The sequence below is a fragment of the Pseudophryne corroboree genome, chromosome 7, assembly GCF_028390025.1.
Source record: "Pseudophryne corroboree isolate aPseCor3 chromosome 7, aPseCor3.hap2, whole genome shotgun sequence".
Classification (NCBI taxonomy): domain Eukaryota; kingdom Metazoa; phylum Chordata; class Amphibia; order Anura; family Myobatrachidae; genus Pseudophryne; species Pseudophryne corroboree.
The window spans coordinates 448,496,794-448,522,129 of NC_086450.1; the positions used below are offsets into that span (position 1 = coordinate 448,496,794).

The 25,336-nt window shown below is 50.9% G+C and overlaps 1 protein-coding gene across 7 annotated transcripts in view; it reads right to left on the reverse strand.

Moving 5' to 3' along the window:
• The window catches only part of UBN1 (ubinuclein 1), a 129,449-nt gene that overhangs the window by 81,174 nt on the left and 22,939 nt on the right, over positions 1-25,336 (reverse strand). For 6 of the 7 annotated variants that reach the window (XM_063935034.1, XM_063935035.1, XM_063935030.1 and 3 more), the window contains 3 exons: positions 3,485-3,552; positions 1,282-1,411; positions 549-667 (listed from right to left, as the gene is read on the reverse strand). In XM_063935034.1, coding sequence (XP_063791104.1) covers positions 549-667; positions 1,282-1,411; positions 3,485-3,552 — 317 coding nt within the window. The remainder of the gene's footprint in view (positions 1-548; positions 668-1,281; positions 1,412-3,484; positions 3,553-25,336) is intronic. The other variant, XM_063935032.1, reaches the window with a different exon arrangement.

A 25,336-nucleotide genomic window follows, 5' to 3' on the forward strand; every position in this document is an offset into this window, starting at 1 on the left:
GACACTCCTCCGTTTCTCCGGCCACTCCCGCGTTTTTCCCAGAAACGGTAGCGTTTTTTCACACACTCCCATAAAACGGCCAGTTTCCGCCCAGAAACACCCACTTCCTGTCAATCACATTACGATCACCAGAACGAAGAAAAAACCTCGTAATGCCGTGAGTAAAAAAACCTAACTGCATAGCAAATTTACTTGGCGCAGTCGCACTGCGGACATTGCGCATGCGCATTAGCGACTAATCGCTCCGTTGCGAGAAAAAAAAATAACGAGCGAACTCGGAATGACCACCATGGTTTTGCCCAATTGCTAACAAACTTGCTGCTGCGATCAACTCAGAATTACCCCCCTTATCCCTGACACTTGGATAATAAGTTGGCCATCAGGGGGCACTGTGTCACTGAGGTCTATGGGTAACACTGTGTCTGTCCAATACGTAGCATGGCTCTCTGTGCTGCGTATCCTATACTGGACTTTCACATGGACAGAAATGTAGTAATGTTGTATTTCGCTCCCTCCAACCACTGTGGCAATACTGCGATGCTGCTTACTTGGCGTACTTTGCCCTGTTGTGGACTTTGCACTCTTCGTGGTACTTGTTGACCTGTTCTGGCATAGCCTTCGCCACAGCCTCCCGCAGCTTCTGTAACGGCTCCTGCAGTCGCCCGCCCTGTGGAGAAAGCGGCGCAGGGACGGTCAGTTCTGTGCTTCCAGGATGCATCATTTAATCCATGCTAAAAAAACAATTCTCTAGGGCAGATGATAAATGTAATGTAAGAACTGATCTGCAACATTTTAGCCTTGTTCTGGTTTTACCCACAAACTTCTGCCCATGCAATTTTGGGTTTCAAATCAATGGACCATCATCATCGTCGTGCTCCGTTCATTCTGCAAAATGCTGATTTAGGAAACTCAACATTTTGCACTTTCCCCTGATGTCAATTCCAAACAGATTTGGGTTATCCGCTGCTAATGTGTCTAAAAGGTCAAGAGCCCCAAGTAAAATGTATGCATGTATGCCTTTGTGATGTCACAGTCTAAGCGCTATTATTTATTAATGACAATATTCCTGAAGAACCTATACCTGCTGGAATCCTCTGACCATCACTGCCTGCAGTCCTGATCTAATGTAAGTGGTCTGGAGGAACCAGCCCCAGTCACAGGGGTGCTGCCGCAGCTGCACGCACTACCCAGGAATGGCTACAGGTGTTGGTGGCAGCACCTACTCTCAGGTGGCACTTATAGCTACTGGGTGGCTGAGTAACACCGCTAGATGTGGCTCACCTGTTTCTGTAGGTAGAGGCGGGTGGCCCATTTCATCAGGGTATCTTTACTGCAGGGGAGAACCGAGGACAGGTGGTTGAAGACGGCAGCACGCAGTGCGGAGCTGAGATCCCGGGTCAGAAGGCAAATGCTTTGACAAAGACAGTAGGATCATTCACTTAGGGTCAGTCAGTGTGCTCTCATGACGGTTAGAAGCTATGTGCAGAAGTGAGGCTGATCACTACCTACAGCAGTGGGCACTGGGAGGATCATCACTACAGAAGGTATCGCAAAGCGGGAGGGCCTGATCAATACAGGAAGCAGTGGATAGCGGGAGGACCTGATCAATACAGGAGGCAGTGCATAGCGGGAGGGCCTGATCAATACAGGAGGCAGCGCATAGCGGGAGGACCCGATCAATACAGGAGGCAGCGCATAGCGGGAGGGCCTGATCAATACAGGAGGCAGTGCATAGCGGGAGGGCCTGATCAATACAGGAGGCAGTGCATAGCGGGAGGACCTGATCAATACAGGAAGCAGTGCATAGCGGGAGGGCCTGATCAATACAGGAGGCAGTGCATAGCGGGAGGACCTGATCAATACAGGAGGCAGCGCATAGTGGGAGGGCCTGATCAATACAGGAAGAAATGCATAGCGGGAGGACCTGATCAATACAGGATGCAGCGCATAGTGGGAGGGCCTGATCAATACAGGAGGCAGTGCATAGCGGGAGGGCCTGATCAATACAGGAGGCAGCGCATAGTGGGAGGGCCTGATCAATACAGGAGGCAGCGCATAGTGGGAAGGCCTGATCAATACAGGAAGCAGTGCATAGTGGGAGGGCCTGATCAATACAGGAAGCAGTGCATAGCGGGAGGACCTGATCAATACAGGAGGCAGCGCATAGTGGGAGGGCCTGATCAATACAGGAAGCAGTGCATAGCGGGAGAGACTGATCAATACAGGAGGCAGCGCATAGTGGGAGGGCCTGATCAATACAGGAAGCAGTGCATAGCGGGAGAGACTGATCAATACAGGAGGCAGCGCATAGTGGGAGGGCCTGATCAATACAGGAGGCAGCGCATAGTGGGAGGGCCTGATCAATACAGGAAGCAGTGCATAGCGGGAGAGACTGATCAATACAGGAGGCAGCGCATAGTGGGAGGGCCTGATCAATACAGGAGGCAGCGCATAGTGGGAGGGCCTGATCAATACAGGAGGCAGTGCATAGCGGGAGGGCCTGATCAATACAGGAGGCAGTGCATAGCGGGAGGACCTGATCAATACAGGAGGCAGCGCATAGTGGGAGGGCCTGATCAATACAGGAAGCAATGCATAGCGGGAGGACCTGATCAATACAGGAGGCAGCGCATAGTGGGAGGGCCTGATCAATACAGGAAGCAGTGCATAGCGGGAGGACCTGATCAATACAGGAGGCAGCGCATAGTGGGAGGGCCTGATCAATACAGGAAGCAGTGCATAGCGGGAGGACCTGATCAATACAGGAGGCAGCGCATAGTGGGAGGGCCTGATCAATACAGGAGGCAGTGCATAGCGGGAGGGCCTGATCAATACAGGAGGCAGCGCATAGTGGGAGGGCCTGATCAATACAGGAAGCAGTGCATAGTGGGAGGGCCTGATCAATACAGGAAGCAGTGCATAGCGGGAGGACCTGATCAATACAGGAGGCAGCGCATAGCGGGAGGGCCTGATCAATACAGGAAGCAGTGCATAGCGGGAGAGACTGATCAATACAGGAGGCAGTGCATAGCGGCAGGGACTGACAGAGGCAGAAGGCAGCGCATAGCGGAAGAGACTGATTAATACAGGAGGCAGTGCATAGCGGCAGGGACTGATAGAGGCAGAAGGCAGCGCATAGCGGAAGAGACTGATTAATACAGGAAGCAGCGCATAGCGGAAGAGACGGATTAATACAGGAGGCAGTGCATAGAGGCAGGACTGACAGAGGCAGAAGGCAGCGCACAGCTGAAGGAATTGAGCAGTGCACAGCAGGGATTATTACAGCAGATGGTCAGCGTGACTTGGGCAGTACACCTGTAAAACCATAACGCTGGCGTCCTAAGGTGAGCCCCAGGACAGACACCTCCCATGGAGGAGGGTACATATAATAACATAAACCAGTGCTGAATACAGTGTGCCAGTGACAGCATACAAAGCTGGTGTTCCTGGTCACTAATACAAAGCAATGCCCTATAATACTTACTCTAGTAAAGCAGTGTTCACTTCCTGGGTAAATAATATATTCTTGTCACCTTCTGACATACGGACAGTCTAAAACATAAGTGGTAAATTCCATTTATTGTAATCACTAATAAATAAGAATTTACTTACCGATAATTCTATTTCTCATAGTCCGTAGTGGATGCTGGGGACTCCGTAAGGACCATGGGGAATAGCGGCTCCGCAGGAGACTGGGCACATCTAAAGAAAGCTTTAGGACTAACTGGTGTGCACTGGCTCCTCCCCCTATGACCCTCCTCCAAGCCTCAGTTAGGATACTGTGCCCGGACGAGCGTACACAATAAGGAAGGATTTTGAATCCCGGGTAAGACTCATACCAGCCACACCGTATAACTTGTGATCTGAACCCAGTTAACAGTATGATAACAGAGGAGCCTCTGAAAAGATGGCTCCCAACAATAATAACCCGATTTTTGTAACAATAACTATGTACAAGTATTGCAGACAATCCGCACTTGGGATGGGCGCCCAGCATCCACTACGGACTATGAGAAATAGAATTATCGGTAAGTAAATTCTTATTTTCTCTAACGTCCTAAGTGGATGCTGGGGACTCCGTAAGGACCATGGGGATTATACCAAAGCTCCCAAACGGGCGGATGAGTGCGGATGACTCTGCAGCACCGAATGAGAGAACTCCAGGTCCTCCTCAGCCAGGGTATCAAATTTGTAGAATTTAGCAAACGTGTTTGCCCCTGACCAAGTAGCTGCTCGGCAAAGTTGTAAAGCCGAGACCCCTCGGGCAGCCGCCCAAGATGAGCCCACCTTCCTTGTGGAATGGGCTTTTACAGATTTTGGCTGTGTCAGGCCTGCCACAGAATGTGCAAGCTGAATTGTACTACAAATCCAACGAGCAATAGTCTGCTTAGAAGCAGGAGCACCCAGCTTGTTGGGTGCATACAGGATAAACAGCGAGTCAGATTTCCTGACTCCAGCCGTCCTGGAAATATTTTCAGGGCCCTGACAACATCCAGCAACTTGGATTCCTCCAAGTCCCTAGTAGCCGCAGGCACCACAATAGGTTGGTTCAGGTGAAAACGCTGGAACCACCTTAGGGAGAAACTGAGGACGAGTCCTCAATTCCGCCCTGTCCGAATGGAAAATCAGATAAGGGCTTTTACAGGATAAAGCCGCCAATTCTGACACGCGCCTGGCCCAGGCCAGGGCCAACAGCATGACCACTTTCCATGTGAGATATTTTAACTCCACAGATTTAAGTGGTTCAAACCAATGTGACTTTTGGAACCCAAACTACATTGAGATCCCAAATTGCCACTGGAGGCACAAAAGGAGGCTGTATATGCAGTACCCCTTTTACAAACGTCTAAACTTCAGGGACTGAAGCTAGTTCTTTTTTGGAAGAAAATTGACAGGGCCGAAATCTGAACCTTAATGGACCCCAATTTCAGGCCCATAGACACTCCTGTTTGCAGGAAATGTAGGAATCGACCCAGTTGAATTTCCTCCGTCGGGCCTTACTGGCCTCGCACTACGCAACATATTTTCGCCAATTGTGGTGATAATGTTTTTGCGGTTACATCCTTCCTGGCTTTAGATCAGGATATGGATGACTTCATCCGGAATGCCTTTTTTCCTTCAGGATCCGGTGTTCAACCGGCATGCCGTCAAACGCAGCCGCAGTAAGTCTTGGAACAGACAGGGTCCTTGCTGGAGCAGGTCCCTTCTTAGAGGTAGAGGCCACGGATCCTCCGTGAGCATCTCTTGAAGTTCCGGTTACCAAGTCCTTCTTGGCCAATCCGGAGCCACGAATATAGTGCTTTCTCCTCTCCATCTTATCAATCTCAGTACCTTGGGTATGAGAGGCAGAGGAGGGAACACATACACTGACTGGTACACCCACGGTGTTACCAGAGCGTCTACAACTATTGCCTGAGGGTCTCTTGACCTGGCGCAATACCTGTCGAGTTTTTTAATCATGTGGACGACTTCTGGGTGAAGTCCCCACTCTCCCGGGTGGAGGTCGTGCTGAGGAAGTCTGCTTCCCAGTTGTCCACTCCCGGAATGAATACTGTTGACAGTGCTATCACATGATTTTCCGCCCAGCGAAGAATCCCTGCAGCTTCTGCCATTGCCCTCCTGCTTCTTGTGCCACCCTGTCTGTTTACGTGGGTGACTGCCATGATGTTGTCCGACTGGATCAACACCGGCTGACCTTGAAGCAGAGGTCTTGCTAAGCTTAGAGCATTGTAAATGGCCCTTAGCTTCAGGATATTTATGTGAAGTGATGTATCCAGGCTTGACCCTAAGCCCTGGATATTCCTTCCCTGTGTGACTGCTCCCCAGCCTCGCAGGCTGGCATCCGTGGTCACCAGGACCCAGTCCTGAATGCCGAATCTGCGGCCCTCTAGAAGATGAGCACTCTGCAACCACCACAGGATGGATACCCTTGTCCTTGGTGACAGGGTTATCCGCTGATGCATCTGAAAATGCGACCCGGACCATTTGTCCAGTAGGTTCCACTGGAAAGTTCTTGCGTGGAATCTAACGAATGGGATTGCTTCGTAGGAAGCCACCATTTTTACCCAGAACCCTTGTGCATTGATGCACTGAGACTTGGTTCGGTTTTAGGAGGTTCCTGACTAGCTCGGATAACTCCCTGGCTTTCTCTTCCGGGAGAAACACCTTTTTTCTGGACTGTGTCCAGGAACATCCCTAGGAAACAGAAGACAAGTCGTCGGAACCAGCTGCGATTTTGGAATATTGAGAATCCAATCGTGCTGCCGCAACACTACCTGAGATAGTGCTACACCGACTTCCAACTGTTCCCTGGATCTTACCCTTATTAGGGAATCGTCCAAGTAAGGGATAACTAAAATTTCCTTCCTTCGAAGGGATATCATTTCGGCCATTACCTTGGTAAAGACCCGGGGTGCCGTGGACCATCCCTACGGCAGCGTCTGAACTGATAGTGACAGTTCTGTACCATAACCTGAGGTACCCTTGGTGAGAAGGGTAAATTTTGACATGAAGGTAAGCATCCTTGATGTCCCGAGACATCATGTAGTCCCCTTCTTCCAGGTTCGCAATCACTGCTCTGAGTGACTCAATCTTGAATTTGAACCTCTGTATGTAAGTGTTCAAAGATTTTAGATTTTAGATTTAGAATCGGTCTCACCGAGCCGTCTGGCTTCGGTACCACAATAGTGTGGAATAATACCCCGTTCCCTGTTGCAGGAGGGGTACCTTGATTATCACCTGCTGGGAATACAGCTTGTGAATGGCTTCCAAAACTGCCTCCCTGTCAGAGGGAGACGTCGGTAAAGCCGACTTTTGGAAACGGCGAGGGGGAGACGTCTCGAATTCCAATATGTACCCTTGAGATATTACCTGAAGGATCCAGGGGTCTACTTGCAAGTGAGCCCACTGCGCACTGAAATTCATTGAGAACGGGCCCCCACCGTGCCTGAGCTTGTAAGGCCCTAGCGTCATACTGAGGGCTTGGCAGAGGCGGGAAAGGGTTTCTGTTCCTGGGAACTGGCTAATCTCTTCAGCCTTTTTCCTCTCCCTCTGTCACGAGCAGAAAAGAGGAACCTTTTTTCCGCTTGCCAACAAAGGACTGCGCCTGATAATACGGCGTCTTATTTTGAGAGGCGACCTGGGGTACAAACGTGGATTTCCCAGTTGTTGCCGTGGCCACCAGGTCTAAAAGACCGACCCCAAATGTCCATTTTCAAAGGCAATACTTCCAAATGCCGTTTGGAATCCGCATCACCTGACCATTTTACCGGTAGAATTGGACAACGCACTTATACTTGATGCCAGTCGGCAAATATTCCGCTGTGCATCATGCATATATAGAAATGCATCTTTTAAATGCTCTATAGGCAATAATATACTATCCTTATCTAGGATATCAATATTTCCAGTCAGGGAATCCGACCATGCCAACCCAGCACTGCACCTCCAGGCTGAGGCGATTGCTGGTCGCAGTATAACACCAGTATGTGTGTGAATACATTTTTGGATACCCTCCTGCTTTCTATCAGCAGGATCCTTAAGGGCGGCCATCTCATGAGAGGGTAGAGCCCTTGTTCTTACAAGCGTGTGAGCGCCTTATCCCCCCTAGGGGGTGTTTCCCAACGCACCCTAACCTCTGGCGGGAAAGGGTATACACCAATACTTTTTAAGAAATTATCAATTGTTATCGGGGGGAAACCCACGCATCATCACACACCTCATTTTATTTCTCAGATTCAGGAAAACTACAGGTAGTTTTTCCCTCACCGAACATAATACCCCTTTTTGGTGGGACTCGTATTATCAGAAATGTATAAAACATTTTCCATTGTCTCAATCATGTAACGTGTGGCCCTACTGGAAATCACGGTTGTCTCTTCACCGTCGACACAGGAGTCAGTATCCGTGTCGGCGTCTGTATCTGCCATCTGAGGTAACGGGCGCTTTAGAGCCCCTGACGGCCTATGAGACGTCTGGACAGGCACAAGCTGAGTAGCCGGCTGTCTCATATCAACCACTGTTTTTTTTAATACAGAGCTGACACTGTCACGTAATTTTCAACAGTACATCCACTCAGGTGTCGACCCCCTAGGTGGTGACATCACTGTTACAGACATCTGCTCCGTCTCCACATCATTTTTCTCCTCATACATGTCGACACAAACGTACCGACACACAGCACACACACAGGGAATGCTCTGATAGAGGACAGGACCCCACTAGCCCTTTGGGGAGACAGAGGGAGAGTATGCCAGCACACACCAGAGCGCTATATATATATATATACAGGGATAACCTTATATAAGTGTTTTTCCCCTTATAGCTGCTGTATGTTTTAATACTGCGCCTAATTAGTGCCCCCCTCTCTTTTTTTAACCCTTTCTGTAGTGTAGTGCAGGGAAGAGCCAGGGAGCTTCCCTCCAACTGAGCTGTGAGGGAAAATGGCGCCAGTGTGCTGAGGAGATAGGCTCCGCCCCCTTTTCGGCGGCCTTATCACCCGTTTTTCTGTATATTCTGGCAGGGGTTAAATGCATCCATATAGCCCAGGAGCTATATGTGATGTATTTTTTGCCATGTAAGGTATTTTTATCATGTTTTATTGCGTCTCAGGGCGCCCCCCCCAGCGCCCTGCACCCTCAGTGACCGGAGTATGAAGTGTGCTGAGAGCAATGGCGCACAGCTGCAGTGCTGTGCGCTACCTTATTGAAGACAGGAACGTCTTCTGCCGCCGATTTTTCCGGACCTCTTCGCTCTTCTGGCTCTGTAAGGGGGCCGGCGGCGCGGCTCCGGGACCCATCCAGGCTGGGCCTGTGATCGTCCCTCTGGAGCTAATGTCCAGTAGCCAAGAAGCCCAATCCACTCTGCACGCAGGTGAGTTCGCTTCTTCTCCCCTTAGTCCCTCGATGCAGTGAGCCTGTTGCCAGCAGGTCTCACTGAAAATAACAAACCTAAACTAAAACTTTCACTAAGAAGCTCAGGAGAGCCCCTAGTGTGCACCCTTCTCGTCGGGCACAGAAATCTAACTGAGGCTTGGAGGAGGGTCATAGGGGGAGGAGCCAGTGCACACCAGTTAGTCCTAAAGCTTTCTTTAGATGTGCCCAGTCTCCTACGGAGCCGCTATTCCCCATGGTCCTTACGGAGTCCCCAGCATCCACTTAGGACGTTAGAGAAATAAGAATTTACTTACCGATAATTCTATTTCTCGTAGTCCGTAGTGGATGCTGGGAACTCCGTAAGGACCATGGGGAATAGCGGCTCCGCAGGAGACTGGGCACAAAAGAAAAGCTTTAGGACTACCTGGTGTGCACTGGCTCCTCCCCCTATGACCCTCCTCCAAGCCTCAGTTAGGATACTGTGCCCGGACGAGCGTACACAATAAGGAAGGATTTTGAATCCCGGGTAAGACTCATACCAGCCACACCAATCACACCGTACAACTTGTGATATGAACCCAGTTAACAGCATGATAACAGAGGAGCCTCTGGATAGATGGCTCACAACAACAATAACCCGATTTGTTAACAATAACTATGTACAAGTATTGCAGATAATCCGCACTTGGGACGGGCGCCCAGCATCCACTACGGACTACGAGAAATAGAATTATCGGTAAGTAAATTCTTATTTTCTCTGACGTCCTAGTGGATGCTGGGAACTCCGTAAGGACCATGGGGATTATACCAAAGCTCCCAAACGGGCGGGAGAGTGCGGATGACTCTGCAGCACCGAGTGAGAAAACTCCAGGTCCTCCTCAGCCAGAGTGTTTGACCCTGACCAAGTAGCAGCTCGGCAAAGTTGTAAAGCCGAGACCCCTCGGGCAGCCGCCCAAGATGAGCCCACCTTCCTTGTGGAGTGGGCTTTTACAGATTTTGGCTGTGGCAGGCCTGCCACAGAATGCGCAAGCTGAATTGTACTACAAATCCAGCGAGCAATAGTCTGCTTAGAAGCAGGAGCACCCAGCTTGTTGGGTGCGTACAGGATAAATAGCGAGTCAGATTTTCTGACTCCAGCCGTCCTGGAAACATATATTTTCAGGGCTCTGACAACGTCCAGCAACTTGGAGTCTTCCAAGTCCTTAGTAGCCGCAGGTACCACAATAGGCTGGTTTAGATGAAACGCTGAAACCACCTTTGGGAGAAATTGAGGACGAGTCCTCAATTCTGCCCTGTCCGTATGAAAAATCAGGTAAGGGCTTTTACAGGATAAAGCCGCCAATTCGGACACACGCCTGGCTGAAGCCAGGGCCAACAGCATGACCACTTTCCATGTGAGATATTTTAAGTCCACAGTGTTGAGTGGTTCAAACCAGTGTGATTTTAGGAAACCCAAAACATTCAGATCCCAGGGTGCCACTGGAGGCACAAAAGGAGGCTGTATATGTAGCACTCCCTTAACAAACGTCTGGACTTCAGGCAGTGAAGCCAGTTCTCTTTGAAAGAAAATCGACAGGGCCGAAATCTGGACCTTAATGGATCCTAATTTTAGGCCCATAGACACTCCTGCTTGCAGGAAATGCAGGAATCGACCCAGTTGAAATTCCTCCGTCGGGGCCTTTTTGACCTCGCACCACGCAACATATTTCCGCCAGATGCGGTGATAATGCTTTGCGGTTACATCCTTTCTGGCTTTTATCAAAGTAGGGATGACTTCGTCTGGAATGCCTTTTTCCTTTAGGATCCGGCGTTCAACCGCCATGCCGTCAAATGCAGCCGCGGTAAGTCTTGGAACAGACAGGGTCCCTGCTGGAGCAGGTCCCTTCTCAGAGGTAGAGGCCACGGGTCCTCTGTGAGCATCTCTTGAAGTTCCGGGTACCAAGTCCTTCTTGGCCAATCCGGAGCCACGAGAATAGTTCTTACTCCTCCCCGCCGTATAATTCTCAGCACCTTGGGTATGAGAGGCAGAGGAGGGAACACATACACCGACTGGTACACCCACGGTGTTACCAGAGCGTCCACAGCTATTGCTTGAGGGTCCCTTGACCTGGCGCAATACCTGTCCAGTTTTTTGTTGAGGCGGGACGCCATCATGTCCACCTTTGGTTTTTCCCAACGGTTTATCATCATGTGGAAGACTTCTGGGTGAAGTCCCCACTCTCCCGGGTGGAGGTCGTGCCTGCTGAGGAAGTCTGCTTCCCAGTTGTCCACTCCCGGAATGAACACTGCCGACAGTGCTATCACATGATTTTCCGCCCAGCGAAGAATCCTTGTAGCTTCTGCCATTGCCCTCCTGCTTCTTGTGCCGCCCTGTCTGTTTATGTGGGCGACTGCCGTGATGTTGTCCGACTGGATCAGCACCGGCTGACCTTGAAGCAGAGGTCTTGCTTGGCTTAGAGCATTGTAAATGGCTCTTAACTCCAGGATATTTATGTGGAGTGATGTCTCCAGGCTTGACCACAAGCCCTGGAAGTTTCTTCCCTGTGTGACTGCTCCCCAGCCTCGCAGGCTGGCATCCGTGGTCACCAGAACCCAGTCCTGAATGCCGAATCTGCGGCCCTCTAGAAGATGAGCACTCTGCAACCACCACAGGAGAGACACCCTTGTCCTTGGGGACAGGGTTATTCGCTGATGCATCTGAAGATGCGATCCGGACCATTTGTCCAGCAGGTCCCACTGGAATGTTCTTGCGTGGAATCTGCCGAATGGGATTGCTTCGTAGGAAGCTACCATTTTTCCCAGGACCCTTGTGCATTGGTGCACTGATACTTGGCCTGGTTTTAAGAGGTTTCTGACTAGCTCGGATAACTCTCTGGCTTTCTCTTCCGGGAGAAACACCTTTTTCTGGACTGTGTCCAGGATCATCCCTAGGAATAGAAGACGTGTCGTCGGGATCAGCTGCGATTTTGGGATATTGAGAATCCAACCGTGCTGCCGCAGCACTACTTGAGATAGTGCTACTCCGACTACCAACTGTTCCTTGGATCTTGCCCTTATCAGGAGATCGTCCAAGTAAGGGATAATTAAAACTCCCTTCCTTCGAAGGAGTATCATCATTTCGGCCATTACTTTGGTAAAGACCCGGGGCGCCGTGGACAATCCAAACGGCAGCGTCTGAAACTGATAGTGGCAGTTCTGTACCACAAACCTGAGGTACCCTTGGTGAGAAGGGTAAATTGGGACATGGAGGTAAGCATCCTTGATGTCCAGAGACACCATATAATCCCCTTCTTCCAGGTTCGCGATCACCGCTCTGAGTGACTCCATCTTGAATTTGAACCTCTGTATGTAAGTGTTCAAAGATTTTAGATTTAGAATAGGTCTCACCGAGCCATCCGGCTTCGGTACCACAAACAGCGTGGAATAATACCCTTTTCCCTGTTGCAGGAGGGGTACCTTGATTATCACCTGCTGTGAATACAGCTTGTGAATGGCTTCCAATACCGCCTCCCTGTCGGAGGGAGACGTCGGTAAGGCAGACTTTAGGAAACGGCGAGGGGGAGACGCCTCGAATTCCAATTTGTACCCCTGAGATACCACTTGAAGGATCCAGGGATCCACTTGTGAGTGAGCCCACTGCGCGCTGAAATTCTTGAGACGGGCCCCCACCGTGCCTGAGTCCGCTTGTAGAGCCCCAGCGTCATGCTGAGGACTTGGCAGAAGCGGGAGAGGGCTTCTGTTCCTGGGAACTGGCTGTTTGCTGCAGCCTTTTTCCTCTCCCTCTGCCACGGGGCAGAAATGAAGAGCCTTTCGCCCGCTTGCCCTTATGGGGCTGAAAGGACTGCGCCTGATAATACGGCGTCTTTTTATGTTGAGAGGCTACCTGGGGTAAAAATGTGGATTTCCCAGCAGTTGCCGTGGATACCAGGTCCGATAGACCTACCCCAAATAACTCCTCCCCTTTATAAGGCAATACTTCCATATGCCTTTTGGAATCAGCATCACCTGACCACTGCCGCGTCCATAACCCTCTTCTGGCAGATATGGACAGCGCACTTACTCTTGATGCCAGTCGGCAAATATCCCTCTGTGCATCACGCATATATAAAAACGCATCTTTTAAATGCTCTATAGTCAGTAATATAGTGTCCCTATCCAGGGTATCAATATTTTCAGTCAGGGAATCCGACCAAGCCACCCCAGCACTGCACATCCAGGCTGAGGCGATTGCTGGTCGCAGTATAACACCCGTGTGAGTGTATATACATTTTAGGATATTCTCCTGCTTTCTGTCAGCAGGTTCCTTAAGGGCGGCTGTATCCGGAGACGGTAGTGCCACCTGTTTTGACAAGCGTGTGAGCGCTTTATCCACCCTAGGAGGTGTTTCCCAACGTGCCCTATCCTCTGGCGGGAAGGGGTATGATGCCAATAACTTTTTAGGAATTATCAGTCTTTTATCGGGAGAAACCCACGCTTCATCACATACTTCATTTAATTCCTCAGATGCAGGAAAAACTACAGGTAGTTTTTTCTCACCAAACATAATACCCTTTTTAGTGGTACTTGTACTATCAGAAATGTGTAAAACATTTTTCATTGCCTCAATCATGTAACGTGTGGCCCTACTGGAAGTCACATTCGTCTCTTCATCGTCGACACTGGAGTCAGTATCCGTGTCGGCGTCTGTATCTACCATCTGAGGTAGCGGGCGTTTTAGAGCCCCTGATGGTCTTTGAGACGCCTGGACAGGCACCAGCTGAGTAGCCGGCTGTCTCATGTCATCAACTGTCTTTTGTAAAGAGCTGACACTTTCACGTAAATCCTTCCATAACCTTATCCACTCAGGTGTCGACTCCCTAGGGGGTGACATCACCAGTACAGGCAATTGCTCCGCCTCCACATCATTTTCCTCTTCATACATGTCGACACAGTCGTACCGACACACAGCACACACACAGGGAATGCTCTGATAGAGGACAGGACCCCAACTAGCCCTTTGGGGAGACAGAGGGAGAGTATGCCAGCACACACCAGAGCGCTATATATATTTTGGGATAACACCATACAGAGTGTTTTTCCCTTTATAGCTGCTGTGTATATTATACTGCGCCTAATTAGTGCCCCCCCCCCCCCCCCCCCTCCTCTTGTTTTACCCTTTTCTGTAGTGCAGGACTGCAGGGGAGAGTCAGGGAGACGTCCTTCCAGCGGAGCTGTGAGGGAAAATGGCGCCAGTGTGCTGAGAGGATAGGCTCCGCCCCCTTCTCTGCGGACTTTTCTCCCGCTTTTTTCAGGAATCTGGCAGGGGTTAATATACATCCATATAGCCCTGGGGGTTATATGTGATGTATTTTAGCCAGCCAAGGTGTTTATATTGCTGCTCAGGGCGCCCCCCCCCAGCGCCCTGCACCCATCAGTGACCGGAGCGTGTGGTGCATGAGGAGCAATGGCGCACAGCTGCAGTGCTGTGCGCTACCTTGGTGAAGACTGATGTCTTCTGCCGCCGATTTTCCGGACCTCTTCTTGCTTCTGGCTCTGTAAGGGGACCGGCGGCGCGGCTCTGGGACCGGACTCCGAGGCTGGGCCTGTGTTCGGTCCCTCTGGAGCTAATGGTGTCCAGTAGCCTAAGAAGCCCAAGCTGGCTGCAAGCAGGCAGGTTCGCTTCTTCTCCCCTTAGTCCCTCGATGCAGTGAGCCTGTTGCCAGCAGGTCTCACTGAAAATAAAAAACCTAAAACTAACTTTTCCTAAGAAGCTCAGGAGAGCCCCCTAAATTGCACCCAGCTCGGTCGGGCACAAAAATCTAACTGAGGCTTGGAGGAGGGTCATAGGGGGAGGAGCCAGTGCACACCAGGTAGTCCTAAAGCTTTTCTTTTGTGCCCAGTCTCCTGCGGAGCCGCTATTCCCCATGGTCCTTACGGAGTTCCCAGCATCCACTAGGACGTCAGAGAAAATAACAATACATTCCTTCTACTTCAGCAATAGAACTCTCCTATGTGATAATGAAGCTAGGCCCTATGAACTTAAATCAGGCTCTAGCTGATGCCAGGCTGTACACTCTCATCCGTGGACTACGGGGACTTCAGGCTGTACACTCTCATCCGGGGACCACAGGGACCTCAGGCAGTACACTCTCATCCAGGGAGCACAGGGACCTCAGGCAGTACACTCTCATACGGGGGGCCACGGTGACCTCAGGCTGTACACTCTCATCCAGAGACCACAGGCTATACACTGTCATCCGGAGACCACAGGCTGTACACTCTCATCCGGGGACCACAGGCTGTACACTCTCATCCGGGGACCACGGAGACCATAGGCTGTACACTCTCATCCAGGGACCTCAGGCTGTACACTCTCATCCGGGGACCACAGGGACCTCAGGCTGTACACTCTCAACCGGAGACCACAGGCTGTACACTGTCATCCGGGGGGCCACGGTGACCTCAGGCTGTGCACTCTTATCCGGGGGGCCTCGGTGACCTCAGGCTGTACATTCTAATGCAGGGGGCCTTGGTGACCTCAGGCTGTACACACTCATTCTGGGCCTCGGTGACTACAGGGACCTCAGGCTGTACATTCTTATCCGGGGACTACGGGGACCTCAGGCAGTACACTCTTATCCGGGGACCACAGGGACCTCAGGCTGTACTCTCCCATCTGGGGGCCTCGGTGACCTCAGGCTGTACACTCTCATCCGGGGACCACAGGGACCTCAGGCTGTACACTCTCAACCGGAGACCACAGGCTGTACACTGTCATCCGGGGGGCCACGGTGACCTCAGGCTGTGCACTCTTATCCGGGGGGCCTCGGTGACCTCAGGCTGTACATTCTAATGCAGGGGGCCTTGGTGACCTCAGGCTGTACACACTCATTCTGGGCCTCGGTGACTACAGGGACCTCAGGCTGTACATTCTTATCCGGGGACTACGGGGACCTCAGGCAGTACACTCTTATCCGGGGACCACAGGGACCTCAGGCAGTACACTCTTATCCGGGGACCACAGGGACCTCAGGCTGTACTCTCCCATCTGGGGGCCTCGGTGACCTCAGGCTGTACACTCTCATTTGGGGACCACAGGCTGTACACTCTCATCCGTGGACCTCAGTGACCTCAGGCTGTACACTCTCATCCGGGGGCCACGGCTACCTCAGGCTTTATACTCTCATCCGGGGGGCCTTGGGGACCTCAGGCTGTACACGCTCATCTGGTGGCCTTGGTGACCTCAGGTTGTACATTCTCATCCGGGGCCATGGTGACCACAGGCTGTACAATCTCATCCGGGGGGCCACGGTGACCTCAGGCTGCACACTCATCTGGGGACCACGGTGACCTTAGGCTGCACACTCTGAATCCAGGAGGCCTTGGTGACCTCAAGCAGTACATTCTCATCCAGGAGGCCTTGGTGACCTCAGTCTGTACATTCTCATCCCGGGGCCTCGGTGACATCAGGCTGTACACTCTCACATACGGCCTTGGTGACCATAGGCAGTACAGTCTCATCCAGGAGGCCTTGGTGACCACAGGCAGTACACTGTCATCCGGGGAACATCGATGATCTCAGGCTGTACACTCTCACAAATTGGTGAATCTTGGTCATATTAGTGCTTTGAAAATAACAATGCCACAACAAGCGTCCCTTCTATCCATACTCCTCTATTCTACCATGCCATTCATTCGTGATTCTAAGATGGGTATCTGATTCAACATAATGAGAATAAAGAAATTACCAGTTTTACAACAGTTTATGTATTAGCCCAGTATAAAACTGCCTAACCTTTCTTGCCAGGTGGGTGAAGCAGTGGGTAGGGGCAATGTGATTTGCACAGAGCCGTCTTGGACATGTGTCAAAATCTAGTGACATGTTCCCTTTGCAAACAGCACTGGCAGATTTGTCCATGTAAATAGGTCTAAAATCAGGATTTTGGTACTTACCGATAAATCCCTGTCTCCGATTCCACAGGGGCCACTGGAGCATAGTTACAATGGGGAAATAGTAGGCAGTAATTGGGAGCTGGCACTTTAAAATTCTAACACTGTGGCTAGCTCCTCCCCTACTATCTCCCCTCCAAGCCAGTCTACGTAAAACTGTGCCCGAGGAGAGCTGGAATAAACAAACCTGAAGGTAGAGGAGGTTAATGACGCCCTGTAAACCAGGATAACACAAACTAAACTTGGAACAGAACCTAATAAAAAACAGGTTAACCTGATTTCAACAAGCAGGCACCTAGTGATCTGCAAACCGTTAAGCAAAAAACAAGGAGGAAACAGTGCTGGGCGGGCATCCAGTGGCCCCTGTGGAATCGGAGAAAGGGATTTATCGGTAAGTACCAAAATCCTGATTTCTCCTTCATTCACTAGGGGCCACTGGAGCGTAGTTACAATGGGGACGTCCCAGAGCTCCCAAAACGGGTGGGAGAGCGCTGAGAGTCCTATAAAACCGCTCGGCCAACCTGTGATGCAGAGACCGCAAAAGTGTCAAACTTGTAGAATATGACAAACGTATGTCGGCCTCGACCAAGTAGCCGCCCGACATAAAGTATTCATGGAGACCCCCCTGGGCAGCTGCCCACGAAGGTCCCACAACGCGCGTAGAGTGCGCTGAAATGGAAAACGGAGGCTCCCGAGCAACCGCCAATAAGACTGTCTGATGGTCAGATGTATCCAATGGCCCAGCTTATGCTGGGACCCCGGCTATTTAGTACGGGAGCATCGTACAGAACAAAGAAGAAAACACTTCGTCGAATAGCCGAAGACCTCTGTAGAGAGAGTCGGCGAGCCCTGACAATATTCAAAGAGGGCCGAAAACACCCGTGTCAGATTTATATGAAAAACGGACATCCCCACTGGAAGAAACGACCGCTGAGTCTGAAGCTCAGCCGTAACCCCAGTCGAAAAGGGGGAGTTGCCAATAGAGTACTCCCTGAAAGAGAGCCCGAACTTACGGCCGCCAGGCTAATTTCTTTTGGAAGAAAACCGAAAGAGCAGAGACCGAAAATTCAGGTCAACGTAGTTTGAAGCGCAGTCCGTAGTGGATGCTGGGGACTCCGTAAGGACCATGGGGAATAGCGGCTCCGCAGGAGACTGGGCACAACTAAGAAAGATTTAGGACTACCTGGTGTGCACTGGCTCCTCCCTCTATGCCCCTCCTCCAGACCTCAGTTAGGAAACTGTGCCCGGAAGAGCTGACACAATAAGGAAAGGATTTGGAATCCCGGGTAAGACTCATACCAGCCACACCAATCACACCGTACAACTCGTGATACTATACCCAATGAACAGTATGAATAACAACTGAGCCTCTCAACAGATGGCTCCAAACAGTAACCCTTTAGTTAGGCAATAACTATATACAAGTATTGCAGACAATCCGCACTTAGGATGGGCGCCCAGCATCCACTACGGACTACGAGAAATAGAATTACCGGTGAGTAAATTCTTATTTTCTCTGACGTCCTAGTGGATGCTGGGGACTCCGTAAGGACCATGGGGATTATACCAAAGCTCCCAAACGGGCGGGAGAGTGCGGATGACTCTGCAGCACCGAATGAGCAAACTCAAGGTCCTCATCAGCCAGGGTATCAAACTTGTAGAATTTAGCAAATGTGTTTGAACCCGACCAAGTAGCAGCTCGGCAAAGTTGTAAAGCCCAAGAAGAGCCCACTTTCCTCGTGGAATGGGCTTTTACAGATTTAGGATGCGGCAGTCCAGCCGCAGAATGTGCAAGTTGAATCGTACTACAGATCCAGCGAGCAATAGACCGCCCAGCTTGTTGGGCGCATACAGGATAAATAGCGAGTCAGTTTTCCTGACTCCAGCCGTCCTGGAAACATAGATTTTCAGGGCCCTGACTACGTCCAGCAACTTGGAATCCTCCAAGTCCTTAGTAGCCGCAGGCACCACAATAGGTTGGTTCAAATGAAAAGCTGATACCACCTTTGGAAGAAATTGGGGACGAGTCCTCAATTCCGCCCTATCCATATGGAAAATCAGATAAGGGCTTTTACATGACAAAGCCGCCAATTCTGACACACGCCTGGCCGAAGCCAAGGCCAACAGCATGACCACTTTCCACGTGATATATTTTAGTTCCACGGTTTTAAGTGGCTCAAACCAATGTGACTTAAGGAAATCCAACACCACGTTGAGATCCCAAGGTGCCACTGGAGGCACAAAAGGGGGCTGAATATGCAGCACTACTTTAACAAACGTCTGAACTTCAGGCAGTGAGGCCAGTTCTTTTTGGAATAAAATCGACAGAGCCGAAATCTGGACCTTAATGGAACCTAATTTGAGGCCCATAGTCACCCCTGACTGTAGGAAGTGCAGAAATCGACCCAGCTGAAATTCCTCCGTTGGGGCCCTTCTGGCCTCACACCACGCAACATATTTTCGCCATATGCGGTGATAATGGTTTGCGGTCACCTCCTTCCTAGCTTTAATCAGCGTAGGGATGACTTCCTCCGGAATGCCCTTTTCCTTCAGGATCCGGCGTTCAACCGCCATGCCGTCAAACGCAGTCGCGGTAAGTCTTGGAACAGACAGGGTCCCTGCTGCAGCAGGTCCTGTCTGAGCGGCAGAGGCCATGGTTCCTCTGATATCATTTCTTGAAGTTCTGGGTACCAAGCTCTTCTTGGCCAATCCGGAACAATGATTATAGTTCTTACTCCTCTCCTTATTATCCTCAGTACCTTGGGTATGAGAGGAAGAGGAGGGAACACATAAACCGACTGGTACACCCACGGTGTCACTAAAGCGTCCACAGCTATCGCCTGAGGGTCCCTTGACCTGGCGCAATATCTTTTTAGCTTTTTGTGGAGGCGGGACGCTATCATGTCCACCTGTGGCCTTTCCCACCGGTGTACAACCATTTGGAAGACTTCTGGATGAAGTCCCCACTCTCCCGGGTGGAGGTCGTGTCTGCTGAGAAAGTCTGCTTCCCAGTTGTCCACTCCGGGAATGAACACTGCTGACAGTGCTAACACATGATTTTCCGCCCATCGGAGAATCCTTGTGGCTTCTGCCATCGCCATCCTGCTTCTTGTGCCGCCCTGTCGGTTTACATGGGCGACCGCCGTGATGTTGTCTGACTGGATCAGCACCGGCTGGTGTTGAAGCAGGGGTCTTGCCTGACTTAGGGCATTGTAAATGGCCCTTAGTTCCAGAATATTTATGTGTAGGGAAGTCTCCTGACTCGACCATTGTCCCTGGAAGTTTCTTCCCTGTGTGACTGCCCCCCAACCTCGAAGGCTGGCATCCGTGGTCACCAGGATCCAGTCCTGTATGCCGAATCTGCGGCCCTCTAGAAGATGAGCACTCTGCAGCCACCACAGCAGCGACACCCTGGCCCTTGGAGACAGGGTTATCAGCCGATGCATCTGAAGATGCGATCCGGACTACTTGTCCAACAGATCCCACTGAAAGATCCTTGCATGGAACCTTCCGAATGGAATTGCTTCGTAAGAAGCCACCATCTTTCCCAGGACTCGCATGCAGTGGTGCACCGACACCTGTTTTGGTTTTAGGAGGTCTCTGACTAGAGATGACAACTCCTTGGCCTTCTCCTCCGGGAGAAACACTTTTTTCTGTTCTGTGTCCAGAACCATCCCCAGGAACAGTAGACGCGTTGAAGGAACCAGCTGCGACTTTGGAATATTCAGGATCCAGCCGTGCTGTTGTAGCACTTCCCGAGCTAGTGCTACTCCGATCAACAACTGTTCCCTGGACCTCGCCTTTATAAGGAGATCGTCCAAGTACGGGATAATTAAAACTCCCTTTTTCCGAAGGAGTATCATCATTTCGGCCATTACCTTGGTAAATACCCTCGGTGCCGTGGACAGACCAAACGGCAACGTCTGGAATTGGTAATGACAGTCCTGTACCACAAATCTGAGGTACTCCTGGTGAGGAGGGTAAATGGGGACATGCAGGTAAGCATCCTTGATGTCCAGTGATACCATGTAATCCCCCTCGTCCAGGCTTGCAATCACCGCCCTGAGCGATTCCATCTTGAACTTGAACCTTCTTATATAAGTGTTCAAGGATTTTATATTTAAAATGGGTCTCACCGAACCGTCCAGTTTCGGTACCACAAACATTGTGGAATAGTAACCCCGTCCTTGTTGAAGGAGGGGTACCTTGATTATCACCTGCTGAGAATACAGCTTGTGAATCGCCTCCAGCACTGTCTCCCTGTCCGGGGGAGCTGTCGGCAAGGCAGATTTGAGGAAACGGCGAGGGGGAGACGTCTCGAATTCCAGCTTGTACCCCTGAGATACTACTTGTAGAATCCAGGGATCCACCCGTGAGCGAGCCCACTGGTCGCTGAAGTTCTTGAGACGGGCCCCCACCGTAACTGGCTCCGCCTGTGGAGCCCCAGCGTCATGCGGTGGACTTAGAGGAAGCGGGGGAGGACTTTTGTTCCTGGGAACTGGCTGTATCTTGCAGGTTTTCCCTCTACCTCTGCCTCTGGGCAGAAAGGACGCGCCTCTAACCCGCTTGCCTTTCTGGGGCCGAAAGGACTGTACCTGATAATACGGTGCTTTCTTTGGCTGTGAGGGAACATGGGGTAAAAATGCTGACTTCCCAGCTGTCGCTGTGGAAACGAGGTCCGAGAGACCATCCCCAAACAACTCCTCACCCTTGTAGGGCAAAACTTCCATGTGCCTTTTAGAATCTGTATCTCCTGTCCACTGCCGAGTCCACAATCCTCTCCTGGCAGAAATGGACATTGCATTTATTCTAGATGCCAGCCGGCAAATATCCCTCTGTGCATCTCTCATGTATAAGACAGCGTCTTTAATATGCTCTACGGTTAGCAATATAGTGTCCCTGTCTAGGGTATCAATGTTTTCCGACAGGGAATCTGACCACGCAGCTGCAGCACTGCACATCCATGCTGAAGCAATAGCCGGTCTCAGTATAATTCCTGAGTGTGTATATACAGACTTCAGGATAGCCTCCTGCTTTCTATCCGCAGGCTCCTTTAGGGCGGCCGTGTCCGGAGACGGTAGTGCCACCTTTTTTGACAGACGTGTGAGCGCTTTATCCACCCTAGGGGATGTCTCCCAACGTGAACTGTCCTCTGGCGGGAAAGGGTACGCCATTAGTAACTTTTTAGAAATTACCAGTTTTTTATCGGGGGAAGCCCACGCTTCTTCACACACTTCATTTAATTCATCAGATGGGGGAAAAACCACTGGTAGCTTTTTCTCCCCAAACATAATACCCTTTTTTGTGGTACCTGGGGTAATATCAGAAATGTGCAACACATTTTTCATTGCCGTAATCATATAACGAGTGGCTCTATTGGAATGTACACTAGTCTCATCGTCGTCAACACTGGAGTCAGTATCCATGTCGACATCTGTGTCTGCCATCTGAGGTAGTGGGCGTTTTAGAGCCCCTGATGGCTTTTGAGACGCCTGGGCAGGCACGGGCTGAGAAGCCGGCTGTCCCACATCTGCTATGTCGTCAAACCTTTTATGTAAGGAGTTGACACTGTTGCGTAATTCCTTCCACATGTCCATCCATTCAGGTGTCGACCCCGCAGGGGGGGACATAACATTTATCGGCACCTGCTCCGCCTCCACATAAGCCTCCTCATCAAACATGTCGACACAGCCGTACCGACACACCGCACACACACAAGGAATGCTCTGACTGAGGACAGGACCCCACAAAGTCCTTTGGGGAGACAGAGAGTATGCCAGCACACACCAGAGCGCTATATAATGCAGGGATACACACTACACACAGTGATTTTTCCCCTATAGCTGCTATAATACACAGTTTGCGCCTAAATTTAGTGCCCCCCCCCCCTCTCTTTTTTACCCTATTGAGCCTGGAAACTGCAGGGGAGAGCCTTGGGAGCGTCCTTCCAGCGGAGCTGTGAGAGGAAATGGCGCCAGTGTGCTGAGGGAGGACTTCTCCCGCATTTTTCAGGATATTTTTGGCAGGGGATTTTACACATATATAGTCTTACTGACTATATTATGTGTTTTTTTGCCAAGCTAAGGTACTCTTATTGCAGCCCAGGGCGCCCCCCCCCCCAGCGCCCTGCACCCATCAGTGACCGGAGTGTGTGGTGTGCATGGGGAGCAATGGCGCACAGCTGCAGTGCTGTGCGCTACCTTAATGAAGACCGGAGTCTTCAGCCGCCGATTTCCTGGACGTTCTTCTTGCTTCTGGCTCTGCAAGGGGGACGGCGGCGCGGCTCCGGACGACCGAGGCTGGGCCTGTGTTCGATCCCTCTGGAGCTAATGGTGTCCAGTAGCCTAAGAAGCCCAAGCTAGCTGCAAGCAGGTAGGTTCGCTTCTTCTCCCCTCAGTCCCTCGTAGCAGTGAGTCTGTTGCCAGCAGATCTCACTGAAAATAAAAAACCTAAATATACTTTCTTTTCTAAGAGCTCAGGAGAGCCCCTAGTGTGCAACCAGCTCGGCCGGGCACAAAATTCTAACTGAGGTCTGGAGGAGGGGCATAGAGGGAGGAGCCAGTGCACACCAGGTAGTCCTAAATCTTTCTTAGTTGTGCCCAGTCTCCTGCGGAGCCGCTATTCCCCATGGTCCTTACGGAGTCCCCAGCATCCACTAGGACGTCAGAGAAAAGGGGAAAAACCCCTGTTATCCTCACTATGCCCCATAGAGTTTCCCCAAAGTGGCAAAAGCGAGAAGAGGTAACAGACTTCCGAAATCGGGGCCCAGTAGGCATAACCGAACTAGGGAACTCCTCCCTTCTGAGGTCTCGTGAACAGCCACGCCGTTAAACGAAACCAGTGTAAGATTGAACAAAGAAAAGGACCCTGTTGAAGTAGACAGTCCTGCAGAGGTAGGAGCCAAGGCTCCTCTACTGACAACAAATGCAGGCTGGATCTTTAAGTCATGCGTGGCCAAACCGGAGCCACCGGGAGGACTAGCGCGCATTCTCCCCTCCTGTGTTACCGAAAATGAGGTAGAAATAGAAAAGGAGGCAAGATAGACTAACCAGAAACTCCAAGGAGCCCTGAGGGCATCCTCGGCTACTGCCGCCAGAGCTCACGTCCGAGAGTAGTAAAGGGGTAAAGAGCCAGTCAGAACGTCCTGAGGTCGATCCGAAATCTCCGCCAACAGCGGACCAGCTGACAAAACTCCGGGGAATGTCCCCTCACCCGGGTGTCTAACCTGGCGGCTTGACCTGGAAAGAAGATTGTTGTCCTCAGCTCAGAGGGGAATGTAGGAGACCGCTATAGCGTCGCAACTTGACTGAAAAAAAGAGAGTACCTGGTGCCGAGGAAGGAAAAATCCTCTGACGGACAGGGTTGAGAAACGTCTACGTTGAGCATAAATTGGACCCGTGTCGAACCAGAACCTGGATATGCAGAAGCAACCTAATCTGCAGAGTGGGATTCTAGCAGTAAATTGTCCAATTAGGGAACAAACGTCACTTCCTGCCTTTGAAAAAGAGCTATTCTGTGATCTTCCTGAACCCTGTGGGAGCGGAAGAGAGACCGAATGGAAAGGACTGACAGTGAAAATGAGTATCCTGTAATGCGAATCTGAGAAAAGCCCGATGAGAAAACCCAACGGAAATCAGTAAACAGGCATCCCTGAAGACAAGGGACGCGTAAAACCCCCTTTCTTCTTCAAACTAGCAATCACAGATTGAAAGGATTCTAAGGCCAGAATAGGCCTGGCCGAGCCATCTGGCTTCGGCACGTGAAAAGAAAACAAAGGCCTGAGAAATGCCCCGATTCAAAAGATAATAAGAATTTACTTACCGATAATTCTATTTCTCGGAGTCCGTAGTGGATGCTGGGGTTCCTGAAAGGACCATGGGGAATAGCGGCTCCGCAGGAGACAGGGCACAAAAAAGTAAAGCTTTACTAGGTCAGGTGGTGTGCACTGGCTCCTCCCCCTATGACCCTCCTCCAGACTCCAGTTAGGTACTGTGCCCGGACGAGCATACACAATAAGGGAGGCATTTTGAATCCCGGGTAAGACTCATACCAGCCACACCAATCACACCGTACAACTTGTGATCTAAACCCAGTTAACAGTATGACAACAGAAAGGGCCTCTTAAAGATGGCTCCTTAACAATAACCCGAATTAGTTAACAATAACTATGTACAAGTATTGCAGATAATCCGCACTTGGGATGGGCGCCCAGCATCCACTACGGACTCCGAGAAATAGAATTATCGGTAAGTAAATTCTTATTTTCTCTATCGTCCTAAGTGGATGCTGGGGTTCCTGAAAGGACCATGGGGATTATACCAAAGCTCCCAAACGGGCGGGAGAGTGCGGATGACTCTGCAGCACCGAATGAGAGAACTCCAGGTCCTCCTTTGCCAGGGTATCAAATTTGTAAAATTTTACAAACGTGTTCTCCCCCGACCACGTAGCTGCTCGGCAGAGTTGTAATGCCGAGACCCCTCGGGCAGCCGCCCAAGATGAGCCCACCTTCCTTGTGGAGTGGGCTTTTACAGTTT